The sequence below is a fragment of the Myotis yumanensis genome, unplaced genomic scaffold (assembly GCF_028538775.1).
Source record: "Myotis yumanensis isolate MYYU_CA2020_CCGP unplaced genomic scaffold, mMyoYum1.0.hap1 SCAF_18, whole genome shotgun sequence".
NCBI lineage: Eukaryota > Metazoa > Chordata > Mammalia > Chiroptera > Vespertilionidae > Myotis > Myotis yumanensis.
Genome location: NW_027223769.1, coordinates 10,801,314 through 10,825,424, shown reverse-complemented (window position 1 = coordinate 10,825,424; position 24,111 = coordinate 10,801,314). Strand labels below are relative to the sequence as shown.

The 24,111-nt window shown below is 43.9% G+C and overlaps 1 protein-coding gene across 2 annotated transcripts in view; it reads left to right on the top strand.

The window, feature by feature from the left end:
• Positions 1–981: 981 nt before the first annotated feature.
• The window catches only part of SPG7 (SPG7 matrix AAA peptidase subunit, paraplegin), a 44,107-nt gene continuing 20,977 nt past the window's right edge, over positions 982–24,111 (top strand). For both annotated transcript variants that reach the window (XM_070398872.1, XM_070398871.1), the window contains exons 1-9: positions 982–1,195; positions 3,101–3,203; positions 5,029–5,118; positions 9,771–10,012; positions 12,660–12,799; positions 14,392–14,494; positions 16,755–16,880; positions 17,181–17,343; positions 17,905–18,078. In XM_070398872.1, coding sequence (XP_070254973.1) covers positions 1,013–1,195; positions 3,101–3,203; positions 5,029–5,118; positions 9,771–10,012; positions 12,660–12,799; positions 14,392–14,494; positions 16,755–16,880; positions 17,181–17,343; positions 17,905–18,078 — 1,324 coding nt within the window. In that variant the 5' untranslated portion in view covers positions 982–1,012. The remainder of the gene's footprint in view (positions 1,196–3,100; positions 3,204–5,028; positions 5,119–9,770; positions 10,013–12,659; positions 12,800–14,391; positions 14,495–16,754; positions 16,881–17,180; positions 17,344–17,904; positions 18,079–24,111) is intronic.

Here is a 24,111-nt window from a genome sequence, read left to right as displayed (position 1 = left end):
AGGAGGCAGCCAATCAATGATTCTCTCTCATCATTGATGTTTCTTTCTCTCCCTCTCCTTTCCTCTCTGAAATCAATAAAAATATATTTTTAAAAAGTATTTGCTTCTCAGAGTTGTATTAAATCAGAGCGTATTAAATGGAGCCAGGCACTAGTTAGCACTCAGGAAAATGGTTATGATTCATGCTCAGGAATTCAGGGACTACAGAAAAGCACATCCTAACCCTACCCCTGTAATACATCCACCTTATTCTCTGCTTTTCCTACTCAACAAGCTTTACAGCTCTCAGCAATCAGTCTGAGAACTAACATTCATACCCAGAGCTAAGGTGGGCCAGGAAAGGGGTGGGTTGGGTGAGGTCAGGACCCCACAGGGCGAACAGTTTGAGCCGCGGATTAAACCAGACTTCTGGCTATCCAAGAGCAGCTAGTGGACTCTCTGTCCCGGCGGCGATCCTGCCCTCCACGGCTGGAAATGACTTTCAGAACTGAGTCAGCGTGCCTCCAGAATATAACGAGCTGAGTTGTTGTCTACTCAAAATTAAACATCTTGTAGGGCGAGATTCCACATTTGTGTCGGCGCCGGGGTTACTGCGTGACCCTCCTTCTCAACATTCTTCCTCTTAACCCAGGCCGGTCCGCGTGAAGGGCCTTCCCCACGCTCCTCGCGCTAAGACGCGCCCGGGCGGGGATCGGACAACGCTGTCGGCTCGCGTTCCCCTCGGCTCTCTCGCTCCACGCGGTGACCCGGAACCTGCTGCAGCCAACCCCTCCCCACCCCTGGCCCGGCGCCGAGTGCCTGTACTTCCCTCCAGGGCCCGCCAAGGCTGTAGCTGTACTGGCGGCACTCTCCGCCGCGGCACCTCCATAAACCTGTAGGAAGTCCCTGCGGGACCGGTGCCCAGACGCTGCGCGACCCGGAAGCCGGCTCCGGGGGACGAAGCCTGGGAAGCCCCAACCGCGCAGGCGCCTCGAGGAGTCTCCAACCAGGCCGGCGCCGCTTCCGGGCCAACATGGCGGCCGCGTGGCTGCTGCTGCGTGCCCTCCGGCAGGGCCAGGGTCCGGGTCCCGGGCGGCTGTGGGGCCCTTGCTTGGGCTGGGGCCCGAGTCTCTACGTCGGGTTCGGGAGGAGGTGGCCGTACTTCGTCTACAGGACTCCGATGGGTGTCGCCGAGGCTGGAGGCCGAGTCCTGCAGGTAACCCGGGTCGCGTAGATGCCGCTCCCGCCGGGGCTGGGAGGAGGTAGCGCATCGTGCAGGCCCTGGCTTGGGTGTTTCCAGCCCGTACTTCGTGTGTTGGTATTTTCTGTCTGTATTCCTTGCGTTTTAAAATTGAAGACAATAAGAGTTTCATCATTTTCTATTAGAGAAGTATTTTACATTTGGCTCATAGATCAGAGCCCATCAAGATGAATTTTACCACCTTGCACATAGTAGCTGGCCACAGTCCTCAGTGGCCTGAGGGTTTGTGTGAGCAAAATACCACGTAGGTGTAGTTTACTTTTGTCGTGCAGCAGCCTCAAACGTTATCAATACAAATTCATGGAGCACCTTCGATGTGAATGCTGTGTTCCAGGCCCTGCTAAGGTTGACATTTCATCCTGAAAGCAAGCCCTAAGTCCTGGTGCGTTTTTAGCTGATTTTTTCCTCCCAGACCTTTCTTAGCAATTCAACCCTCACATTTTAGGTCGAAATTTATTATTATTTTTACATAATTTGAGAACCAATTTTAATTATAGTCCTATTCTAGATTACTGGCCACTTTCCTGAACTTGAGGGCAACTATAGATATGCTGCCCCCCCCCCTTTTTTTTCATTCTATTGAGAAGGAACATAACTTATTATCTTAAGTCTGACCCTTTGCTTATTCTGTAAAATAAGGGCTTAAATAAACAACTCACACATACTTGTGAAATCTAAGCAAATTCTCTCACCAATGGCTATAATAATAATAAACTAAGTAAGCTGGTTTAAACAGTCTTTGGGGCTGACATTGAAGAATGATGATTTTTGTGTGTACTCTATTTAACACACTGATGTTGCTTATTTATTAGGTCCATTCCACACTCTGTGGCCCTCTTCTATATGATCTCTTCTTGTCACTGAGTCAAGAATAGTAGTATTTATTAAATGGGACAATAATTGTATGGACTAGGAATTTTCATTCTATTGCTAAAGGAAATTGCATGTAATGTGCTCCTCACAAGGAGCATTGAGCAAGGTGTTAACTTTTCTTCATAGCAGCAACAGAGCAGAAATGAGCTAAGGAAAAAATATTAAAAATAAATGACCCTGGCTGGGTAGCTTAGTTGGTTAGAGCATCCTCTCGATACGCCAAGGATTTGGGTTTGATCTCTGGTCTGGGCATGTACAAGAAGTAACCAATGAATTCATCAATAAGTGAAGGCTGCCTTGTATTTCAAACATGCTTTTTATCATGCATTGACTGTATGCATTTTGTTAAGCACATTTCATTTGTTTAATAAGGTGTATAAGACACCTTTCTAGATGAAGCTCTGTGTGCCACACTTTGCACTACTCATAACATAATGATAACCTCAAGATTATCAGGAGAAATATTTAAATTTCCATTTTATGAAGAACCAAATTATTAGTTATGCTTTTTAAAAAAATTACCAGTTTACATAATTAATCAGGGTGCATTTTAAGTTCTAACTTCTTTTGTTTATTGTATAATGCATCATTTGAAAATACCAAGGAAATAATCCTTTTGTTTTCAATAATGCATGAGTGGAAGTAATGCTAGTTGGCAGTATTTGATTATAAGAACTCAATAAAGTAATTGTGTTTAAAAAAAATGAAATGAAACAACACATAGATGTTTCTCTCCTTTTTCTCTTTTTCTTTTTCTTTCTCTTTCTCTGTCTCATATCAATCAACCAATAAAATAAATAATAGAACAAATAAAGAAATTGCCAACATAGATACAGAAAAAATTAAATTGGCCTTAAGAATATGAAACATATTCAAGTGGGAGAATGCTCATCTTGAAAACAGAACTTTGGAAATATAGACTGGTACACTACTTTAGTAACTGGAAGACTGATCCTTGTTGTCATTTTTTTTTTTTTTTTTTTTCAGAGTTTCCAATTGCGACTGTTAACCCCTACCGTTGAAGGGATCCATGGATTGTTATTGAAACAGCATCTAGTCCAGAATCCAGTGAGGCTCTGGAAGCTTTTAGGTGTGTATCTGTTGAAAGACAAGTGACAGGCAAAGCCTGGGCCATTTGTGAGTAAATAAAGGGTAATGTTGCTGGTTTGACATTGACAGAAAAACGAAATCACTAATCAGACCTTTGGCTTCTATATATCATGAGTCCTTAGATGCTTTGAAATGAAGTTTACAAAAAGGATGGTTGTCTAAGATCAGAACAGGCCATTTTTGCTTATTTTGAATCATTTGTTTTTTTTTAAATTCTGGTGTATAGCAATAATTGGGCTGCTTGAAAAGTTTTGTCATGTTTTCCTGTTCTCTAGCCAGCTCCAAGAACGTTTGTAAGGATCTACAGAGTGGCTCATGTGTTTTATAACCAGAAGGTAACTAAAACTAGCCTGGAAATAATTTGCTTTCACTATAGTCTTGCACTGTTTAGTGAGACTCTGACATCCTACTGTCTCTCTTGACCTTAGGGCAAAGGATCTTAAGGAGTGACTTCTGTAATTTGACTCTCTCCTTTATCCAGTTGGAATAGGGAAAAAGTAAAATCTGCTGACAGCTAGTATATATCAAATAGCCTGGTGTCCACACATGGTGAGAAAGCTGTGACTTGGGGGCAGTTTGCACATCTGGTATCTGTGTTTTTTCTCTTTTTATTTTATTTTAATATATTTTATTGATTTTTTACAGAGAGGAGGGGAGAAGGATAGAGAGTTAGAAACATCGATGAGAGAGAAACATCGATCAGCTGCCTCCTGCACACTCCCTACTGGGGATGTGTCCACAACCAAGGTACATGCCCTTGACCAGAATCGAACCTGGGACCCATCAGTCTGCAGGCTGACACTCTATTCACTGAGCCAAACCGATTAGGGCTATCTTGTTTTTTCATTTAAATCTACACGTGTGCCCAGTGGCACACCTTCAACCTTCAACAGCCTGATCTGTGTCAGGTGGCCATCAAGGTAGTTTCACTTGTGATTCTGTTGATGTCTGTGAAGAAAAGAACAACTCGGTCATAGTTTTGAGAATCTTTTCCCCCCATTTTTAACACTGATTTGTTAAGACCTTAGATAAAATAGGCCTTTTGTGTGAGGAGTATTATGTAGTCCTGTTTTGGTGATGGTGACAGTTGGCTTGCTGCCTTACTGCATGTGCCAAAGCCACTTGTGTCCTTTATTTGTTCATTTAAAGTGACTGTATATATTAAAGGGATTATTCTTCAACAAATTCCTGACACGTTCTCAAATTTAAGTTCATAACTAATTTTCACTTCCTCACATTCACTAATTTAAATCACAGAGGTATTTCATAAGTTGAAGTAGTTTATTATTCTATAACTAGAGGCCCAGTGCACGAAATTCGTGCACAGGTAGGGTCCCTAGGCCTAGTTGGCAATCAGGGCCAATCAGTGGGTCGATCTGGGGGCGATCAGGCCCCGCCCCTCCTTGCCAGCCCCACCCCCAGCCACTGCCTGTCACCTCCCTCTGTGGGGCAACCGGTGGGGCAGGGGGATCAGAGGGTCCCCCGCTGGCACCTGCCTTGGCTGGCCTGGGGCCTGCTGGCTGGGGCAGCTCCTGCATTGAGCGTCTTCCCTCTGGTGGTCAGTGTGCATCATAGTGACTGGTCGTTCCACCTTTCGGTTGATTTGCATATTAGGCTTTTATTATATAGGATTTGTAAATACTGTACTAAGAATGATAGAAGAAAATGCTTTATCTCAAACTTCTACATCATAGGTTTTAGATAGTTTCTATTTTTATTTGGTTATTTGAAAATGTACTCTTCTCCTAAGTATTCCACTATAGTTGCAGATCTTGATTGTTAAACACTTTCCCTATTCCTTGTAGGTGGCACTTACTATTTCAACACCTCAAGGAAGAAGCAGAAGACTAAGGACCATGATAAATCAAAGGGGAGGACCCCTGAAGATGATGAAGGTAGCTCTATTGGATGTTCTGGAATGATGGCTGGCTTCGTTGCCTTCACAAGCACATTCTAGCCTAAGCAACAGGAAACCTATCAGATTTTTTTCCATTGATTTTCTTTTTATTTTTAGAGAGAGTGGGAGGGAGGGAGAGAGAAGTGGGGGGGGAGAGATCAATTGTTTGCCTCTTGCACGTGCCCCAACAAGGCTGGGGATCAAACCTGCAACCCGGGTATATGCCCTTGAACAGGAATCAAAACTGCAACTGTGAGGGCAGATACTGTAACCACTGAGAATACTGGCCAGGGCAGAAAACCTGTCTTAAAAGTCGGGCAAGCCCAGGCACCTGTGCTCCTCTCCCCGAGTACACCTATCCCCAATCTCTAATTCTGTTGCTGGATCCTTCCTGTCTGTCCTTTTAGAGACGCTTTCATCAGCACCTGTCTTGTGTCCTCTTCAGAATGCCTAAAGGTAGGGAGCATGTCTGTTCTTTGCATGGAAAAAGTGAATCTTAAATCCCCGCCATACTCAAGAGTTCTGGGGCACAAGGAAGGCACTAGGACTCCTTGGCTAAACTCACCCCATACCCACCTGGTTAGTAGGCTTGAGAAGTAGCCCCCAGAGGAGAGGAGGGTGCAGTGTAAAGAGAACATAGGAGATCACTGTCCTGTGAGAGGACCACTGTGATCCTGTGTCAGCCTCCAGTCCCAGTTCACAGTGAACTCACTTGCAAATGTTAAGTCTTATCTCTACTCTGAAATTGGGACCAGATGATCATATAAAGAGTGAGGGAAATAAAAATGTAAGTTTGAACTGAATTTACCTCTAAGGAGCTGATAATAATGAGAATGAAGGAACTGGGGCAGCTTGTACTAAGGGTGCAACTGTGTGTGTGTGTGTGTATTCACGTACAAACGTACACACCAGTCTGGTTTTTATTTGAAAAGAATTGAACTTTTGTGAAGAAAACAGAACAGGTGTTCATTGGAGTCCAATCCAAACTGTCCTTTTACTGTTTTTAGACATTCTACAGAACTGTCTTATTTAACACCAGGCTTATCTTTTGAAAATTGTAGATCTGTTTCGCACTCTAGAACAGATGGTTGTGAGTCACAGAATTGCTTTTTTAAACCCCTTTCACATGGGGTGTGGTGGGGCATTACGTGCAGAGCATTAAGGAACAACAGTTGATTTGTGCACTGCAGCCACCCAGTCAGGAACGGGGGATTTACAAGTTCAGCATCTTAAATGTATCGAAAATAGACATTGTGATCATATAAAGCCTCTAAAGGAGAGATGTTGGCATGAACTTCGTTCAGGTCAGTGTGTTGTGGTTTGATGACTGTCAGTGTTACTTATTAGAAAACAAGATTGAAAATAAAATATTTGAAATAGATGGTTTCTAAGTAATTAATACTCACCTGAGAACATAAATTTGCTTTCCAAAATAATTTGTAGCCTTTATTTAGCTGCCTTTTGTGAGTATGAACTTTAAATATTAGGTTTATTACTATAATCTATTATAACAAGATACGAAATACCATATTTACCATCATGTTTCCAAAACGATTACTAGGACAGCCTTCTCAGTGGGTTTCATTTGTGTGTGTTTTTTTCAATTTTTGAATTCTTTATTTGTTCTGTTCTCTGTTTTGTCACTTGAGTTTTAAACTGATTTAAAATGCTTTTGAATTCCTCTGATTGTTGGAGAGAAAGATGGTGTGTTTGTGGTGATACCTCTAGGTAGTGCAGAGAGGAGCAGGTGCACAGAGTTCCACCTGTGCTCTTGTCCTTGGAGAAGTGACTACATGTGTAGCTTGCTGTGGACCTCCCACCCCAGGCTTTGGGCTGAACCCTGCATTTGTCCTGGGTCCTCTCTTGCTTCCCCTAAGTGGATGTGCACGTTTGTGCATGAAGGAACACATGGATTTTGGGAGGACAAATAAGTGGCTGAAGTTTTGGCTGCTGAGATAGATCTGGACCCATCTTGGGCAAAACATGGTGAAAGATTGCTTGCATTTCTCAGTGGGCATCATTAACAACAGGTCTGGTAAAATCTAGTTGGAGTGTTGGGGAGGATGACCCACACTGCACAGGTGAGCTCCACAGGAGTAGTTCTAGGGCCTCTTTTTGTAAACAGAGGTGCCGGATGGTTGTAAGGACTGGGGTAAGTGGGCCATGACCATGGAGAGCACCATATAATTAAAATACAGCACCTTTCCCTCCACCTCAGCAGAGGAGGGGGCTTATCTGGTTAGGGGACTTGGGCAGAAGACCGTGTGGTCTGGCCTTTGGTGGGTCACTAAAATCCAGCCACTTGTAGAACTGTTTCCCAGCTTTGCTCTGGGCCAGAGAGAAGTGACCCCTGCACGTGCTTTCTGTTCCTCCCCAAAAGTTTCTCCCTCATTCCCTTCTTCCTGGAGTGTTATTCTGTCCACCATGTGTTGAGGTTGACTCACCTCTCCCGAGGTTTCCTCATGACTCTAGATCCGGTGTTGAGTTTTCTGTCTTTTTCCATTCCCAAGAACTGAACTTGAAGCTATCTATATCCTAAGTGGGGTATTAATAACTGAGTAATGCGCCCTAGCTTGTTTGGCTCAGTGGATAGAGCATTGGCCTGCGGACTGAAGGGTCCCAGGTTCGTTTCTGGCCAAGGCCACATTCCCATGTTGCAGGCTTGATCACCAGTGGGGAGCGTGCAGGAGGCAGCCAATCAATGATTCTCTCTGATCATTGATGTTTCTGTCTCTCTCTCCCTCTCCCTTCCTCTCTGAAATCAACTTAAAAATTTAAAAAAAAAAATAACTGAGTAATGCAATGTGGTGGTGGTGGTGGTGTTATCTGATGGATCTGAGAAAGAATTGTTCTTTAAGAATAGTCTAGCCCTAACCGGTTTGGCTCAGTGGATAGAGCGTCGGCCTGCGGACTCAAGGGTCCCAGGTTCGATTCCGGTCAAGGGCGTGTACCTTGGTTGCGGGCACATCCCCAGTGGGGGGTGTGCAAGAGGCAGCTGATCGATGTTTCTCTCTCATCGATGTTTCTAACTCTATCCCTCTCCCTTCCTCTCTGTAAAAAAATCAATAAAATATATTTTAAAAAAAAAGAATAGTCTAGAATTAAGTAGTTCCCAGAATTAAGTGGACCCCAGTATATGTCTAGTGACTAAACAGTATATCTTGCACTTTAAACATATATTTAATTATTTTTAGAGAGAGTAAAAGAGAGAGAGAGAGAGAGAGAGAGAGAAGAAATCTGTGTGAGAGAGGTACATCCATTGGCTGCCTCCAGTATTTGCCCTGACCGGGGACCAAACCCACAACCTAGGCATGTGCCCTGACTGGAAATCGAGCCAGGGACCCTACAGTGTACGGGATGATGCTCCAATCAACTGGCCAGGGCTATTTTGCCCTTTTCAAATGTTATTGTGATGAATGACATATAACTTATTTGAATGTTACTCATTATGATAAATATCAAGTGTAACATAGTGGTTGCGGGGAGGGCACATGGAGTCTTCAGAGGCATCGGAAAGGTATTATTTCCTTTATTTTAATTTATTATTATTATTATTAAATATATTTTTATTGATTTCAGAGAGGAAGGGAAAAGGAGAGAGAGATAGAAACATCAATGATGAGAGAGAATCTTGGATCTGCTGCCTCGATCCCGCAACCCGGGCATGTGCCATTGATTGGAATCAAACCCAGGACCCTTCAGTCCACAGGCCAACGCTCTATCCACCGAACCAAACTGGCTAGGGCTAATTTATTATCATTTTTAAAAAATAATTTTTTTATTTCAGAGAGGAAGGGAGAGGGACAGAAATAGAAACATCAGTGATGAGAAAGAATCATTGATAGGCTATCTTCTTCATACTCCCTGTTGGGGGTCAAGCTCACAACCCAGGCATGTGCCCTGACCAGAGTCTAACCATGACTTCCTGGTTAATAGGTTAACGCTCAGCCACTGAGCCACATTGGCCAGGCAGGAAAGATTTTATTTCTTAAGGTAGGTGGTGGTAAAACATTTGTTTTATTGTTATTAATACTTACACATGTGTCATAAATACTCTGTTGATGATGTTTAGTATCTAATCAAACCTGGAACCTGAAGTACCTGACTTTATTATGGCTTGGGTCAGATATGTTTTTAGTGAAGGAGTTTACTGTGTAGCTGCACTTTGTGGTGGTCCTGGGAGGTTTTTTGTTTTGTTTTTTAATGTTTTTACTGATATTAGAGAGTGAGAGGGAGAGAGACAGACAGACAGACTGACAGACATCGTTCAGTTGTCTCCTGACCGGAGCTCAAACCTGCAACTTGGGTATGTGCCCTAACTGGGAATCAAACTGGCTTTCCTTCAGTGTATACGATGATGCTTAAACCAACTGAGCCATATGACCAGGGCCTGGAAAGCTTTTTTATGTTAAAAATGGTTTCATATTTTCTAAGCTGGTGGGACCTCTGAATGGAATGTTGGTGACTTTGAATAGCTTGTGATTACCGTTTGTCTTGAATCACTTTGTTGAAAAATAAGCCAAAATGTAGGATCTTATGGAAGATGAGACTACTGTCTTAATGTTGAGCTTTGCTGATGAAAGGATCTAAAGCATAGAGGGTGCACTTGGCCTGTGGCCTACGTCTAACACTCCTGATCCCTACTCACAGAGGAGAGGAAGCGCAAGGAGAGAGAGGACCAGATGTACCGTGAGAGGCTGCGCACGTTGTTCATCATCGCTGTTGTCATGAGCCTGCTGAATGCATTTAGCAGCAGTGGGGGCAACATTTCCTGGAATGACTTTGTCAACGAGATGCTGGCCAAAGGCGAGGTGCAGCGGGTCCAGGTGGTACCTGAGAGCGACGTGGTGGAAGTGTACCTGCACCCTGGAGCCGTGGTATTCGGGCGACCTGTGAGTGATGACAAGGGCACAAGCATGGAAAGACCTGGAGACGAGTGTGTATCCTCCTTTTCACTCAGTCCCTGCCCACTCTCATTTTTTTGGTTGTCATATTTTATGTTTTCTTAAAAGAAGATGTATCTTTATTTAAAGGAGGATTTGTTGGAGGTTTTTGAGTGGTAGCCCACTAAGATGGAGCTTAAAATGGGGAAAGGCAGTGTTGTCTCCAATAGAAGCTAGTGGGGTCCACAGCTGCCATGATGTCTGCACATCAAAAGGAAGAGTTAGAAGTAGTGACAGGGTGGTCATAGTGGTGACTCCCTGGTACTAAGGGGAGAGGAGCCAGCTGCAGTCCTGAGCATTTGTTCATTCTGTTGAGGTGTGTGGTGTGGTGCTGGCCAGAGGTTAACAGACGGGGTAGCTTTTGGCAAATGCAGGTGATATGAGGTGACTAGTGGTTGGTGAAGCAGAAATCTCTTGGGGGTTTAGAATGGGGGCAAGAAACTAACAGTACTGTGAGGGAGTGGCTAAAAGACTAGAGTCTGCAAGGGCTGGTCCTCCAACAAGAGCAAAAAAGAAAGGGAACAAGGAACCTTTTTCATTTCCTAGCTCAGACATCCTCCTCACCTCAGGAGAGAACCCCAGCATAGTCAGAACTAGAAAGTGGTGCCCTAGCCAGAGGAGGTGGCAGACACTGCAGAGGGGTCAGCATTGTGGGATTTCATACCAGGTACAAGGTTAGGCATCAAAGATTGGGAGAGACACATCCTAGTGTCAGTGGCCTAGTTGTCTGGCACTGCTGGGAAATGAGGTGAGGCGTATGGAAACGGCCCCAAAAGTTTGGGTGAAAATGAATCACTCTCCAATCTCTGATTCCATTCTTTTCATTCTCCGGTAGCCACAGCACCATAGTTTGGCCCCAGAAAGGTAACATTGACATCAGAATTTTTTTTTCTTTTGTCTTTTTTCACCCAGGACTTTATTTTTTTATTTTTTAAATATATTTTTATTGATTTCAGAGAGGAAGGGAGTATTCTCTCCCTTACATCATGCTCCCACAGCATGCCCCATGTGCACTACATTCTCTACTCTGGTTTTTTAATATGGTTGAGGTGTCACTGGAGTGCTCATCCTGCCCTAAGATGCTTGGCTGTGAGTACAGCACAACCCAGTGACGCTTACATCAGATATCTAGCATGGTGTTTGCAGCTGGTTGTCACTTATAAGGGCTTGTAATTTAGTTGGGATGATAGGATCAACACATAGTCTGCTGAAAGTAAAAGTTAAATTCCAGCACACTTCAGAAATGAATGGTGATGCCCTCATTAGGTAGCTCAGTTGGTTAAAACATTATCCCAATATGCCAAGGTTGGGGGTTTGATCCCTGGTCAGGGCACATGCAAGAATCAACCAGTGAATGCATAAATAAGTGGAACAACAAATCGATGTTTTTTTCTCTGTTTCTGTCTCTCTCTCTCCACAATAAAAAAGAAAAAAAAAAAGCGGTGATGATGGGTGCTGCTTGTCTCTGAGTATTGAGTGATCTGGGTGGCTGCTACAGGGCCTTACAGAAGTGAGAGGATGATTCAGGCCCAGGTGACCAGTTTTAAAGAGGACATGGGAGTTGAATTGGCTTCTGGAATCATATATTGTGCTCCTGGATCTTGGCATAGAAAGGGGGTCATTTCTACGTTTTTCCCTTCAATTAAGTTGTGACCCCATTTACATGGTTAAGCCCGGTATGAGTGATCAAAGCATTGAAGAAATCCAAATCAAACATATGGGATCTGTTACATTATTCAGCAGCTGAGGCAAGTGGGTGTTCCAGCACAGGTCATGGTCACTATATTGTGACTGGTTGGTCCTCTTGTCTGCCTCTCCATCTGGCCTATTACCCCACAAAGTGGAGCCCGGCCAATTGGACTGTGAGTGACAGTTTCTCCACAAGAGATTTTTTGAGACTCTTAAGGTCCAGGGGTAAATCTAGTTGCTCAGTTTAGATTCCAGAGTGTGTTTAGAATCTGAGCTTGGAACGATTTAACTTTGGAAAGCATGTGGAGCAGGATCTTAGGAAAATGATGTGGGATTTATGCTCCTCCCCTAGAGGGTTGCACAGATATTTATTCTGTGGAAGCTTCAGACTAGCTAGCCCAGGAACGATCAATCCCTGTGATGAGTTCAACTCATTGAGAACAGACTTGGGGACTCAGTATGGATTCCTAGACTGGTTTTTAGTTTCCTTTCTCAAAAGACTGTATCTGGCGGAGGCAGTTTCTTCTATGTCCAGGAAAGGTTTACTGAGAACAAAGACACCCACTTAGTTGAATTTCAGATTCAGTCAGTGGTTAAACACACACCTTCATATTTTGCCTTCGGTAGTGGACTGTGTCCCCAATCCAGTACTGCAGAATTGTCACTATCTCTGTGCTCTGCACACAGCTGTGTGGGGCAGGGTGCTGAGTTTAAAATGCAAATGCCTCTCTCCATTTTCTTAAAATGTTCCTATTTGTGAAAATAAGAGAAAGCGTAGCTGTTAAAATTTTGATGTAATTGTGTTTGAGACAACGAAAGTTTTTTAGATGTGGATGTAGTTTCTGAATGACATTTGTATGTTTGAGGAATCGGCATCACTCACAGGCCCTGTGCCTTCTGCCCCCAGAGGCTGGCTTTGATGTACCGAATGCAGGTCGCAAACATCGACAAATTTGAAGAGAAGCTTCGAGCGGCTGAAGATGAGCTGAATATCGAAGGCAAGGACAGGATCCCGGTTTCCTATAAGCGTACAGGATTCTTTGGAAAGTATGTGTCAACTTTGTTGGTCCTTGAACTAAACCAGGCTTGGCTTTGTAATGCAAGAAACAAACTACAAGCAAAAATTTCAAATTGGCCTTCCTACAGTTAACAGACCCCCTTGTGGGAGGATAAATAATGTATATAATCCTGAGAAATTTGGAAATGTGTGAAATTTATCTTAGTTACTTGCTTTACTTGTCTGGTTGTATTTATGAATTTAGCACATTATGGGGTTGCTGTCTTCTTCGAATAGGAAAGTAGATTAGAAAGGGGAAAAACACGTATAACCAGCAGAAATTCTTGATTCAGTGTTGCAAAGAGAAATAGAGACTGTAGGCCATACGCCAGCAGACTCTTTAGTGGGAGCAGATCAATCAGCACAGTCAGGGGGGCTCTAACTATATGCTGGGACTAACAGTGGCTGAAGGCCATGTACAGAGAGATTTACTGTTGGCTCATGGACATGCTTTGTAATTCTTATAAGACTCAGTGACTGGCAAGCACATCTGTGAAATGATCTGTGCCTTTAAATTCTATAACCTACTGGCTCCTGAAGGCTCAGGGCTCTGAGGCTGCGCCTCTGGTTTACTATAGGTATAATAGGGGTACAGGGCAGATGGGTGGCTTCCCCTCTTCACGTGGAGGGTTGACATCCCAGGGTGTACTATTTGTTCTAGGCTTATCCTGCCTTACTAACCAAAATTAACAACCTACTTTTTTTTTTTTTTAAATATACTTTTAATGATTTCAGAGAGTGGAAGGGAGTGGGAGAGAGAAACATCAACGATGAGAGAGAATCATCTATCCGCTGCCTCCTGTACATCCCCTTCTGGGGATCAAGCCTGCAACCTGGGCATGTGCCCCTGACAGGAATTGAACCCGGGATCCTTCAGTACACAGGCTGACTCCCTATCCACTGATTTAATGGCCTACTTTTGAAAATGAAATTTATCGAATGTGAAAACCTGCTCTGGTTGGTTTGTTAATTATCACAAGGCTCTAGATCAGTGGTTCTCAACCTTCTTAATGCTGCGACCCTTTAATACAGTTCCTCATGTTGTGGTGACCCCCCCAACCATAAAATTATTTTCGTTGCTACTTCATAACTGTAATTTTGCTACTGTTATGAATCGTAATGTAAATATCTGATATGCAGGATGTATTTTCATTGTTACAAATTGAACATAATTAAAGCATAGTGATTAATCACAAAAACAATATGTAATTATATATGTGTTTTCCAATGGTCTTAGGCGACCCCTGTGAAAGGGTCGTTTGAGAACCGCTGCTCTAGATAATAGAATGAGTGTGTGGCATCAGCTATTATGGCTTCATGCCAAGGTTATATATACTGTATCTCTAGAGTTTCTAACTCCATCTGACACTGGAAAAACTTTATGAAAGAGGGTAATAGGTGAGAACTGGACAAGGAAACCCATTTTCACAACCATTTGTTCTACATGTTGCTCTAGAGGGAGGGGTAGCTCTTCTCATCTTTGAAATGTCCGTGGTCCCTGGTCCCTGACTTTATAAAGCGTGACTGTTAGCTGCTTGGCTGCCACTTCTGAGCCTGTAACTGCCTCTCTTTCTTGCACTAGTGCCCTCTACGCCTTGGGAATGACAGCGGTGGGCTTGGCCATCCTGTGGTATGTTTTTCGTTTGACTGGAATGACAGGAAGGGAAGGAGGATTCAGTGCTTTTGTAAGTTGCACAAATCACATCTCATTGAACTTGCAGTGTTAGGATTTGTGTGTTTGTTCTGGCTGAATGCGTTTCCCATAAACAACAGAATAAGTGTACAGTGAAAATGAACCTGTTGCAGAGGCCAGCCTGGACCCTTAATTTGGCAGTTCATCTTTCCTTCTGTTTGGCTGACTGGAGGGTGTACAGTAACCACTTTTACCTGAGGGCCCTTTTCCTTGACTTGTTGGATGGCTGAGTCAAGGGAGTTTATAGGACAGCTTATTCTCCGGTTTTCAACATTAGCTGGGCATGACTGTTTTTGGTTTCCCTACTGGCTACACTAAGAAATTTTAAAGGTTGTCTTTAAAAGAACATCCATAATACACTTTAAAAATATTCTGTTGTTATGGCATTCGTCATAACATTCATTTCCCACCCCCATCAGAGGGGCCAGGGAGTGGGGGCAAAGTCTGCAGAAGGCATCTCCTGCTTCCTCCCTAGGATCTGTGACAAGGAGGTACCAGGAGGGGCCCTGTATCAGGACACAGTGTCACCTCCTAGTGTCCACTTAGACTAGGACCACATTCCTATGTCTGTAGCTCAAGACTTAACAGCCTTACTTTTTTTTTTTTCTTCTGGTATAGCAAAGGTGGAGATTTATTGAAGAACAAATACAGACACCCACATGGGGAGAGGAAAGAGTCCCACAGAATGAACTCCCACGTAGGGAGGGGGAAAGGGTCCCCAACAGCCTTACTTTTTTTTTTTTTTTTTAATATATTTTATTGATTTTTTACAGAGAGGAAGGGAGAGAGATAGAGAGTTAGAAACATCGATGAGAGAGAAACATCGATCAGCTGCCTCCTGCACATCTCCTACTGGGGATGTGCCCGCAACCCAGGTACACCTTGACCGGAATCGAACCTGGGACCCTTCAGTCCGCAGGCCGACGCTCTATCCACTGAGCCAAACCGGTTTCGGCAACAGCCTTACTTTTAATAGCAGCATGGTGTCTCGTGGGGATGTGCCATATTTTGCTCAACCAATTTGATAATTCTTGCATATTTATGGCTATATTTTTTTCTTGTTGTTGTATTTAAAAAATACTCTGACGAATTCTATGCACATGCATCTTTTGAGTGCCTAATTATTTGCCTCATGTACCTTACTAAGTAGATTGGCTGAAGTTTACACATCTTTCTAGAACCTTTAGCTATCCTGCCAGATTGCTCTCCAGAAATTTACCTATTAACATTTATACCAAAACTCCCCAGAATTGAGTGTTATTATATTACTTTTTAAATTTTAAATTGAATTTATTGGGGTGACATTGGTTAATAAAATTATATAGGTTTCAGGTGTAAAATTCTATAATACATCATCAGCATTTACATTACTTTTACAATCAGAAAAAAATTTACACGGTAGTGGGAAAGTCATATGGAATATAAAATAATGCAAGAGATTGTTAAGCCCTAGCCAGTTTGGCTCAGTGGATAGAGCATTGGCCTGCAGACCGAAGGGTCCCGGGTTTGATTCTGGTCAAGGGCATGTACCTCGGTTGCAGGCTCCTCTCAGCCCTGGCCCTGGTCAGGGCGTGTGCAGGAGACAACTAATCGATGTGTTTCTCTCATATTGATTTTTCTCTCTGTCTTTCCCTCTCTTTTCCACTCTCTAAAAATCAATGGAAAAATGTCCTCAGGTGAGGATTTAAAAAAAAGACATTGTTAAATTACCTAATTTGTGTGTGGGAGTTTTGGGTTTTATTTTATTTTTTAATATATTTTTATGGATTTCAGAGAGGAAAGGAGAGGGAGAGAGAGAGATAGAAACATCAATGATGAGAGAGAATCATTGATCAGCTGCCTCCTGCATGCCCCACACTGGGATCGAGCCGGCAACCTGGGCATGTGTCCTGACTGGGAATGGAACTGTGACCTGGTTCACAGGTCAATGCTCAGTTACTGAGGCACACCTGGCTGGGCTGGTTTTATTTTTTTAAGGCAAATTGCTAGATGCTAGAGAGCTTTCTTACAGTAAATGATGTAAAATAAACATTTCCCCTTGTATGTCTGAAATATGACCTTAACTGCCATCTGTCTGCATGAGTGGAGAGGGTGTGGGCTGGTCCTTCTGGGTGGTAGGAGGAGGGTTCCATGAGATCCTCCAGAAATGGGTGGTGGGGACGAAGGGGCGGCACAGGTGGAGCCAGCACTGAAGCACTCATCTTCTAGCTCTGGGAGTGCACAGCTCGCTGCCTTTTGTTCTTTCTACCCAGAATCAGCTTAGAATGGCTCGTTTCACAATTGTGGATGGCAAGACGGGGAAGGGAGTCAGCTTCAAGGATGTGGCAGGGATGCATGAAGCCAAACTGGAGGTCAAAGAGTTTGTGGATTATCTGAAGGTAAGCACAGGTTCTGAACAGGAGATGGTGAGAACTACATTGATCAGATGTGTGTGCTGCGTGATGAGCTCTCCGTGCTGAGGTGGGGGACAACATGCACTATACAAGCTAAATGCACAGTTTTGATCAGCAGAAGGGCTGATAGCTGATCACTGATCGTACCCAGAGCCTCTGGGACACTGGCTTTTCCCAGAACCATGTGCACCATTGCTGATTCATGTCAACACATGAATTGACCTTCAAGGGATCAGTTTCTTGAAAATTACGTTAGAAAAATCTGTTGTGTCACATTATTTCTAGAGCCCAGAGCGCTTCCTTCAACTTGGTGCCAAAGTTCCAAAGGGTGCGCTTTTGCTTGGACCTCCTGGCTGTGGAAAGACCCTGCTGGCCAAGGCCGTGGCGACAGAGGCCCAGGTGCCCTTCTTGGCGATGGCTGGCCCAGAGTTCGTGGAGGTCATTGGAGGTAGGCATTGCTTGGGGGCTACAAACAGGCTCGCCTGACTACTTGTTCATGATGGCCCTCCTTTCACACGTTCTCCCTTAAGTGACTGAATTAATGAGGAAATGGGGGGAATAGAGAAGGAAAAACGAAACCTGATTTATGGGAAACATTGTATTTATATATAGAATTGGGTGATGATGTTCTTTAAAGCTTGTGGTTCAGGAAGGTGAGCATCCTCTGCAGTGGTTCTCAACTTTCCTAATGCCGCGACCCTTTAATACAGTTCCTCATGTTGTGGTGACCCCCAACCATAAAATTATTTTCGTTGCTACTTCATAACTGTAATTTTGTTACTCTTATGAATCATAATGTAAATATCTGATATGCTATATGTGTTTTCCCGGTGGTCACGATCCACAGGTTGAGAACCACTGCTCTAGGGTGACCTCCACTCGTTTTCTTTGCATGAGTGGATGCTTGCTGAGGTTCCACCGTCCTTGCTGAGCACCTTTGGCCCCTGACCCAAGAGTAGGGTTCATCTCCCATTACCTGTCCGCTTTCTGATCCTCTGTGTCCCTTCAGGCCTTGGCGCTGCCCGTGTGCGGAGCCTCTTCAAGGAGGCCCGCGCCCGGGCCCCCTGCATTGTCTACATTGACGAGATTGACGCCGTGGGCAAGAAGCGCTCCACCACCATGTCTGGCTTCTCCAACACAGAGGAGGAGCAGACCCTCAACCAGCTTCTAGTGGAAATGGATGGTGAGCACTCTCCTCCGCTGCTTCTGTGAGGGGAGAAGGGTTTCAACTCTTTCAAAATAGTCCTTTTCTAGCTCTAACCGGTTTGGCTCAGTGGATAGAGCGTCGGCCTGCGGACTCAAGGGTCCCAGGTTCGATTCCAGTCAAGGGCATGTACCTTGGTTGCGGGCATGTCCCCAGTGGGGGGGCGTGCAGGAGGCAGCTGATCGATGTTTCTAACTCTCTATCCCTCTCCCTTCCTCTCTGTAAAAAATCAATAAAATATATTTTTTTAAAAAAATAGTCCTTTTCTAGGTGGATCATGCTGCTTATGTTTGTTATCCCAGAACCTTACACTTATGCTCATAGGCATTTTCTTTTTCTCCAGTCGTTCGTCTCTACTGTTTCTCCATCTCAACACCTGTCACAGGTGATGGTGCTCTTAGCACACAGAGAATCATTGTTTAGCAGATAAAAGCTAGAAGCAAGGTCAGCTTAAAAACTATTCATCATGGTGCTGTCCTCAAGAAACAAAGTTTTTAATTTTAAAAAGTCAGGGGAATAGTAAAGAAAAAAAAGAAAAGCAATTAGGAATACAAGTGGCAGGTCAGGCCATGATGATGTTTTCAGTCTTGAATGACCTAATTGATTGTGCTGTTGTATGTGTCTATATATACTGTCCTGGTTGAAGGGTAACCCAGATGGAGGGTGGAGCAGGACAACTTGAAAACTGATGTGTCTGTTGCACTGAGGGAGGTTCTTTGTTTGCCACCCTTGAAAATGACCTCTCGACTGGCTTCCACACAATTTCTTTTTCTTTCCTTTTTTAATTTAATTTTATTTTATTTTATGTATTTTATTGATTTTTTACAGAGGGGAAAGGGATAGAGAGTTAGAAACATCAATGAGATAGAAACATCAATCAGCTGCCTCCTGCACACTCCCTACCGGGAATGTGCCCACAACCAAGGTACATGCCCTTGACTGGAATCGAACCTGGGACCCTTCAGTCCACAGGCTGATGCTCTATTCACTGAGCCAAACCAGTTATGGCCCTTTTTTTATTTTTTAATGGAAATGACCCAGTAAAGGTGACATGGAATTGTTTTCTTTTGAGCTACTTTGGTAAGATATTCTTTTTGTGTTTGTGTGTATAGATATGGTATGTTTATTTTTATTGTAGAGAAGGATGCATATAATATAAAATTTACCATTTTAACCATTTTTCTGTGTACAGGTCAGTGGCATTAAGTACATTCTAATTGTTGGTCAACCATCACCATTATCCATCTCCAGAACTTTCTCATCTTAAACTGAAACTCTGTCCCTGTTAAACACTAACTCTCCATTCTCCTTTTCCAGTCCCTGGCACCCATCCTTCTACCTTCTGTCTGTGAATTCAACTATTCTAGGGACTTCATATAAATGGAATCATATAGTATTTATTCTGTTGTATCTGACTTATTTCACTGAGCAGAATTTCCTTCCTTTTAAAGACTGAATAATAATCCATTGTATAGATAGACTACATTTTGTTTATCCATTCATCTGTGGATGGACACTTCTGGCAATTGTGAATAATGGGCATTCAAATATCTCTTCATGTCCTAGCTGTGTAAGATCCATTTTTAGCTTTTCTTTAATCAGAATTCTAGTTGTATTTTAGGTATTGTAGATGAGGGAGACACTTTTTTTTCAATGTATTTTGGTTCTAAGAGAACTATTCATCTGTGTATTTATTTTCCCTTTTAAAGTTTTCTTACCATTTGGGATGTATATCTGTTGTCTAGGATACGGATAGTTGAATTTGATTGTATGTGACTAAGGGCAAAACTTTTCTTTTAACCTCTCATTTTGAAGTAAAATAATCTCAGACTTATAAAAGCATTGTAAAGCAGTCAGAAGAGTTCCTTTATAGCTTCCCCCAAGCTTTCGAAGGCTGACATGGCTGTTACCAGGCTGTAAGTGTCCATGGATATTCCTTTTCTGGTCCAGGATTTAGTGCGCCAACATAGCACATTTAGTTGTCCTGTCTCTTTGGTCTCTTCCAGCCTGGGTCCAGTTCTCTGTCTTTTTTTATGTGTGGCCAAGACACTTTTTAAAAATATATATATTTTATTGATTTCTTAGAGAGAGGAAGGGAGAGGGATAGAGAGTTAGAAACATCAATGAGAGAGAAACATCGATCAGCTGCCTCCTGCACACCCCCTACTGGGTATGTGCCTGCAACCAAGGTACATGCCCTTGACCGGAATCGAACCTGGGACCCTTGAGTCTGCAGGCTGATGCTCTATCCATTGAGCCAAACCGGTTAGGGCGCCAAGACACTTTTATAGACCAGTTTCATTTAAGGATGCTGTTCTGTGTCCTCAGAAATAGGTTGAGTCAAGCATTTTTGACAGGAACAACACAGCAGTCTTGGTGTAACTCACTGCAGGTGGCATTGCTATGCCTCGTCCCTGGTGCTGAGATTCTGCCTGAGATGGCCTCCAGCGGGCATGGCAAGGCCTTTCCACACACATTGTTGAGCAGGTCAGATGGACTGATGCATGTGGAAGCATTTTATAAGCTCTGCAAGCTCTCCAGTTTTAAAATTAAGGTATAATTTCTAACAAAGCTCAGGAAAGGGCTGTATTACACTGTAAGAATGGTCCTCGCTGGTGCTACCTTGTAGACACAAACAATCAAGATCAGAAGAGCTACCTTCCACATGAAGAGCAAGCTTTCCTTAGAAGGAATTTTCCAAAGAACTCGGTGTCTTTTTATGTTTTTAATATGTTTTTGTATATTCTATTTTATTTTTGTTAATCTTTATCCTGGGATATTTTTCCCATTGGTTTTTTTTTTTTTTTTTTTTTTTTTAGAGAGAGTAGAAGGGAGAGGGAGAGACAGAGAGAGAGACACATCAACTGGTGCCTCCCGCCTGTGGTCGGGGATAGAGCCTGCAACCCAGACATGTGTCATTGACCAGAATCAAACCTGTGACCCCTCAGTCTGCAGGCTGACACTCCAACCTGTGAGCCAAACTGGCCAGGGCTGTTTTTGTTGGTTTTAGGGAAAGAGAGAAAAACATCAATTCAGAGAGAAACATCAATCAGCTGCCTACTGCATGCCCCCTATGGGCAATTGATCTGCAACCTGAGCATGTGCTCTGACTTGGAATTGAACTGGTGACTGTTTCGTGCACAGGACAATGCCCAACAAACTGAGCCACAACGGGCAGGGCAAGACCTGGGTGTCTTTAGAGATGTTAGTAGAGTGAGTTAGAGTGAGTTGTCGAGAGACACACCCTCAAAGATAGGGGCTCTTCAAGAGTACTTTCCAGGCCAGGTTCCAGGGACCCCCTACCCTGGAGTCCTGTATGCCAGACCCGCTCTGACTCTTCCTCCACCCACTGCCTAGCTGTGGCGATTGAGATCTGCTTTTTAAATGAGGCACTATTTTATAGTTGAAAAATTTGCCCACCTAGTGTTGTACAGTGGTTGAGGGTCAGCCTATGAACTGGAAGGTCACAGTTCATTTTCCAGTTAGGGCACTTGCCCTGGTTGCAGGCTCTATCCCAGTAGGAGCGTGCAGGAGGCAGCCAATCAATGATTCTCTCTCATCATTGATGTTTCTATCTCTCCCTCTCCCTTTCTCTCTGAAATCAATAAAAATATGTTTAAAAATATATATATCCATTTTTAAAAAATTTGGTGTCTGCCCTGGCTGGGTAATTCAGTTGGTTAGAGTGTTGTCCCAATATGCCAAGGTTGCTGGTCAGGGCATGTACAAGACTCAAACAATGAATGCATAAATAAGTGGAACATCAAATCGGTGTTTCTCTTCCTCTCTCTTTCCCTCTATCCCTCCATTTCTGTCCATTTCCCTCTGAAGGAATATGAAAAACACCTCTGGTTCTGTCCATTGATGGGCCAGGTGTGCAGATGGTGGAGATGGGCCAGGCCTGAGGGTACCGGAGCCTAAGGTCTGCTGTGAGCTGTGACAGACCAGGCTGGGACCCATCACTGTGCATGTGATGGTTCAACTTCTGGTTGTCTTTTTATTTTATTTTTTAATTTTTTAAATATTTTATTGATTCTTTACAGACAGGAAGGGAGAGGGATAGAGAGTTAGAAACATCGATCAGCTGCCTCCTGCACACACTCCCCACTGGATGTGTGCCCGCAACTAAGGTACATGCCCTTGACCGGAATCGAACCTGGGACCCCTGAGTCCGCAGGCCAACGCTCTATCCACTGAGCCAAACTGGTTAGGACTCTTTTTATTTTTAAAAAAATATTTTTATTTATTTCAGAGAGCAAGGGAGAAATAGAGAGAGATAGAAACATCAATGATGAGAGAGAACCATTGATTGGCTGCCTTTTGCTACTGGGGATCGAGTCCACAACCCGGGCATGTGCCCTTGACCTGCATCAAACCCGGGACTCTTCAGTCTGCAGGCCGATGCTCTATCCACTGAGCCAACCAGCTAGGGCTGGTTGTCTCTTTAAAAGAATGAATAATCTTTGTGATACTGAGTGGACAAAGATGATTAGTTGGCTGTCCAAACCCAATTTGTCACCAAGTCTCACTGCCCTGCTGGATGCAGTGATGTCCATGTTTGTCAGATGGCTGTCCAAGCCTTGGACCCCAGGTGTGCTCATGGACTGTGGAAGGATGCTGTGGGCTTCCCACCGGTCCTCTCCTCTGAGCCATGGTTTTCTGAGGTTACAATGATGTTAAAGTTCATGACCTCACTTGTGGTTCTGCACACTTCTGAGTGTGACAGAGTTTCATTCCTGGTGATTTTGCAGGGACTCCCACTGACTCTCACTGTGACTGAGCACTCTGGGTCATGGGAAGCACTGCACATCTGTGTCTTTCTGCTTATGTTGCTTTTTGCAATGAAGACAGAGACCACCTTTCTGGGCAGGCTTGAGCCCACCAGGAAGCATTTACCAGATGGCATCTTCCTTTGAGCTGAACCTCTCTGTGCTGCCATGAAAAGAGCTGCTTCCGCCCTGGATTTGCTCATGCCCAGAATCCCTGACTGAAGTCCTCTTGTTGGGCTAGGCCAGTAGCAAACAAGTCCCTGTGTGCACAGACACAACTGAGCATTCTCAGCCCTTCAGCTGTTTCTGAAGAGACTTTGTTACTCCTTTCTATTCATTGAAGTACAGAGTGTGGAGCAGATGCTATGCCGGTAGTGGGAAAAGCTCACTGAGGAAGAGAAGTCTTCATCTCATGGGTCAGGCACAGTACACCCTGCAGGACTGCCAGACTTATGTGGGAATGGCAACTGCATCTAAGAGCAGTGGGCCCAGCTGAGCAAACTGTAGGCTGTCACTGCTTTATAGTTGCTTATTTTTTAATATATTTTTATTGATTTCAGATAGGAAGGGGGAGGGAGAGAGAGATAGAAACATCAGTGATGAGAGAGAATCATTGGTCGGCTGCCTCCTACATGCCCCCTACTGGGGGTCAAACCTACAACCCAGGCATGTGTCCTTGACCGCAATTGAACCTGGAACCCTTCAGTCTGCAGTCCCACGCTCTATCCACTGGGCCAAACCAGCTAGGGCTCACCTCTTTATAGTTTGATTGGCAGAAAGAAGGCTTTGCACTGGGTGCCCTCTGCGCTAGCTGTGTTTGTCCGAACTCTGTATTAGAAAATGTGGGAGAACATAAACTCTGATTCTGCTTGGAGTCATTGGAAAACCCCAGTTACTGTGCATATGGCCTTTCCATTTTGTTTTTTTGTTTTTATTAATCCTCACCCAAGGATGTTTTTTCCATTGATTTTTAAAGAGAGAGGGAGGGAAGGGGAGAGAGAGAGAAAAACATCTATGTGAGAGAGACATATTGATTGGTTGAGTCCTGCAAGAACCCCAACCAGGGCCCGGAATCAAACTTACAGCCCAGATACGTGTCCCTCCTCCCCCTCTTATTTTATGTTTTTATTGGTTTTGGCGGGGGGGGGGGGGGGGGAGGGAGTGGGAGAGAGAGATAGAAACATCAATGAGAGAGAAACATCATCAATCGACTGCCTCCTGTACACCCCCCACTTGGGATTGA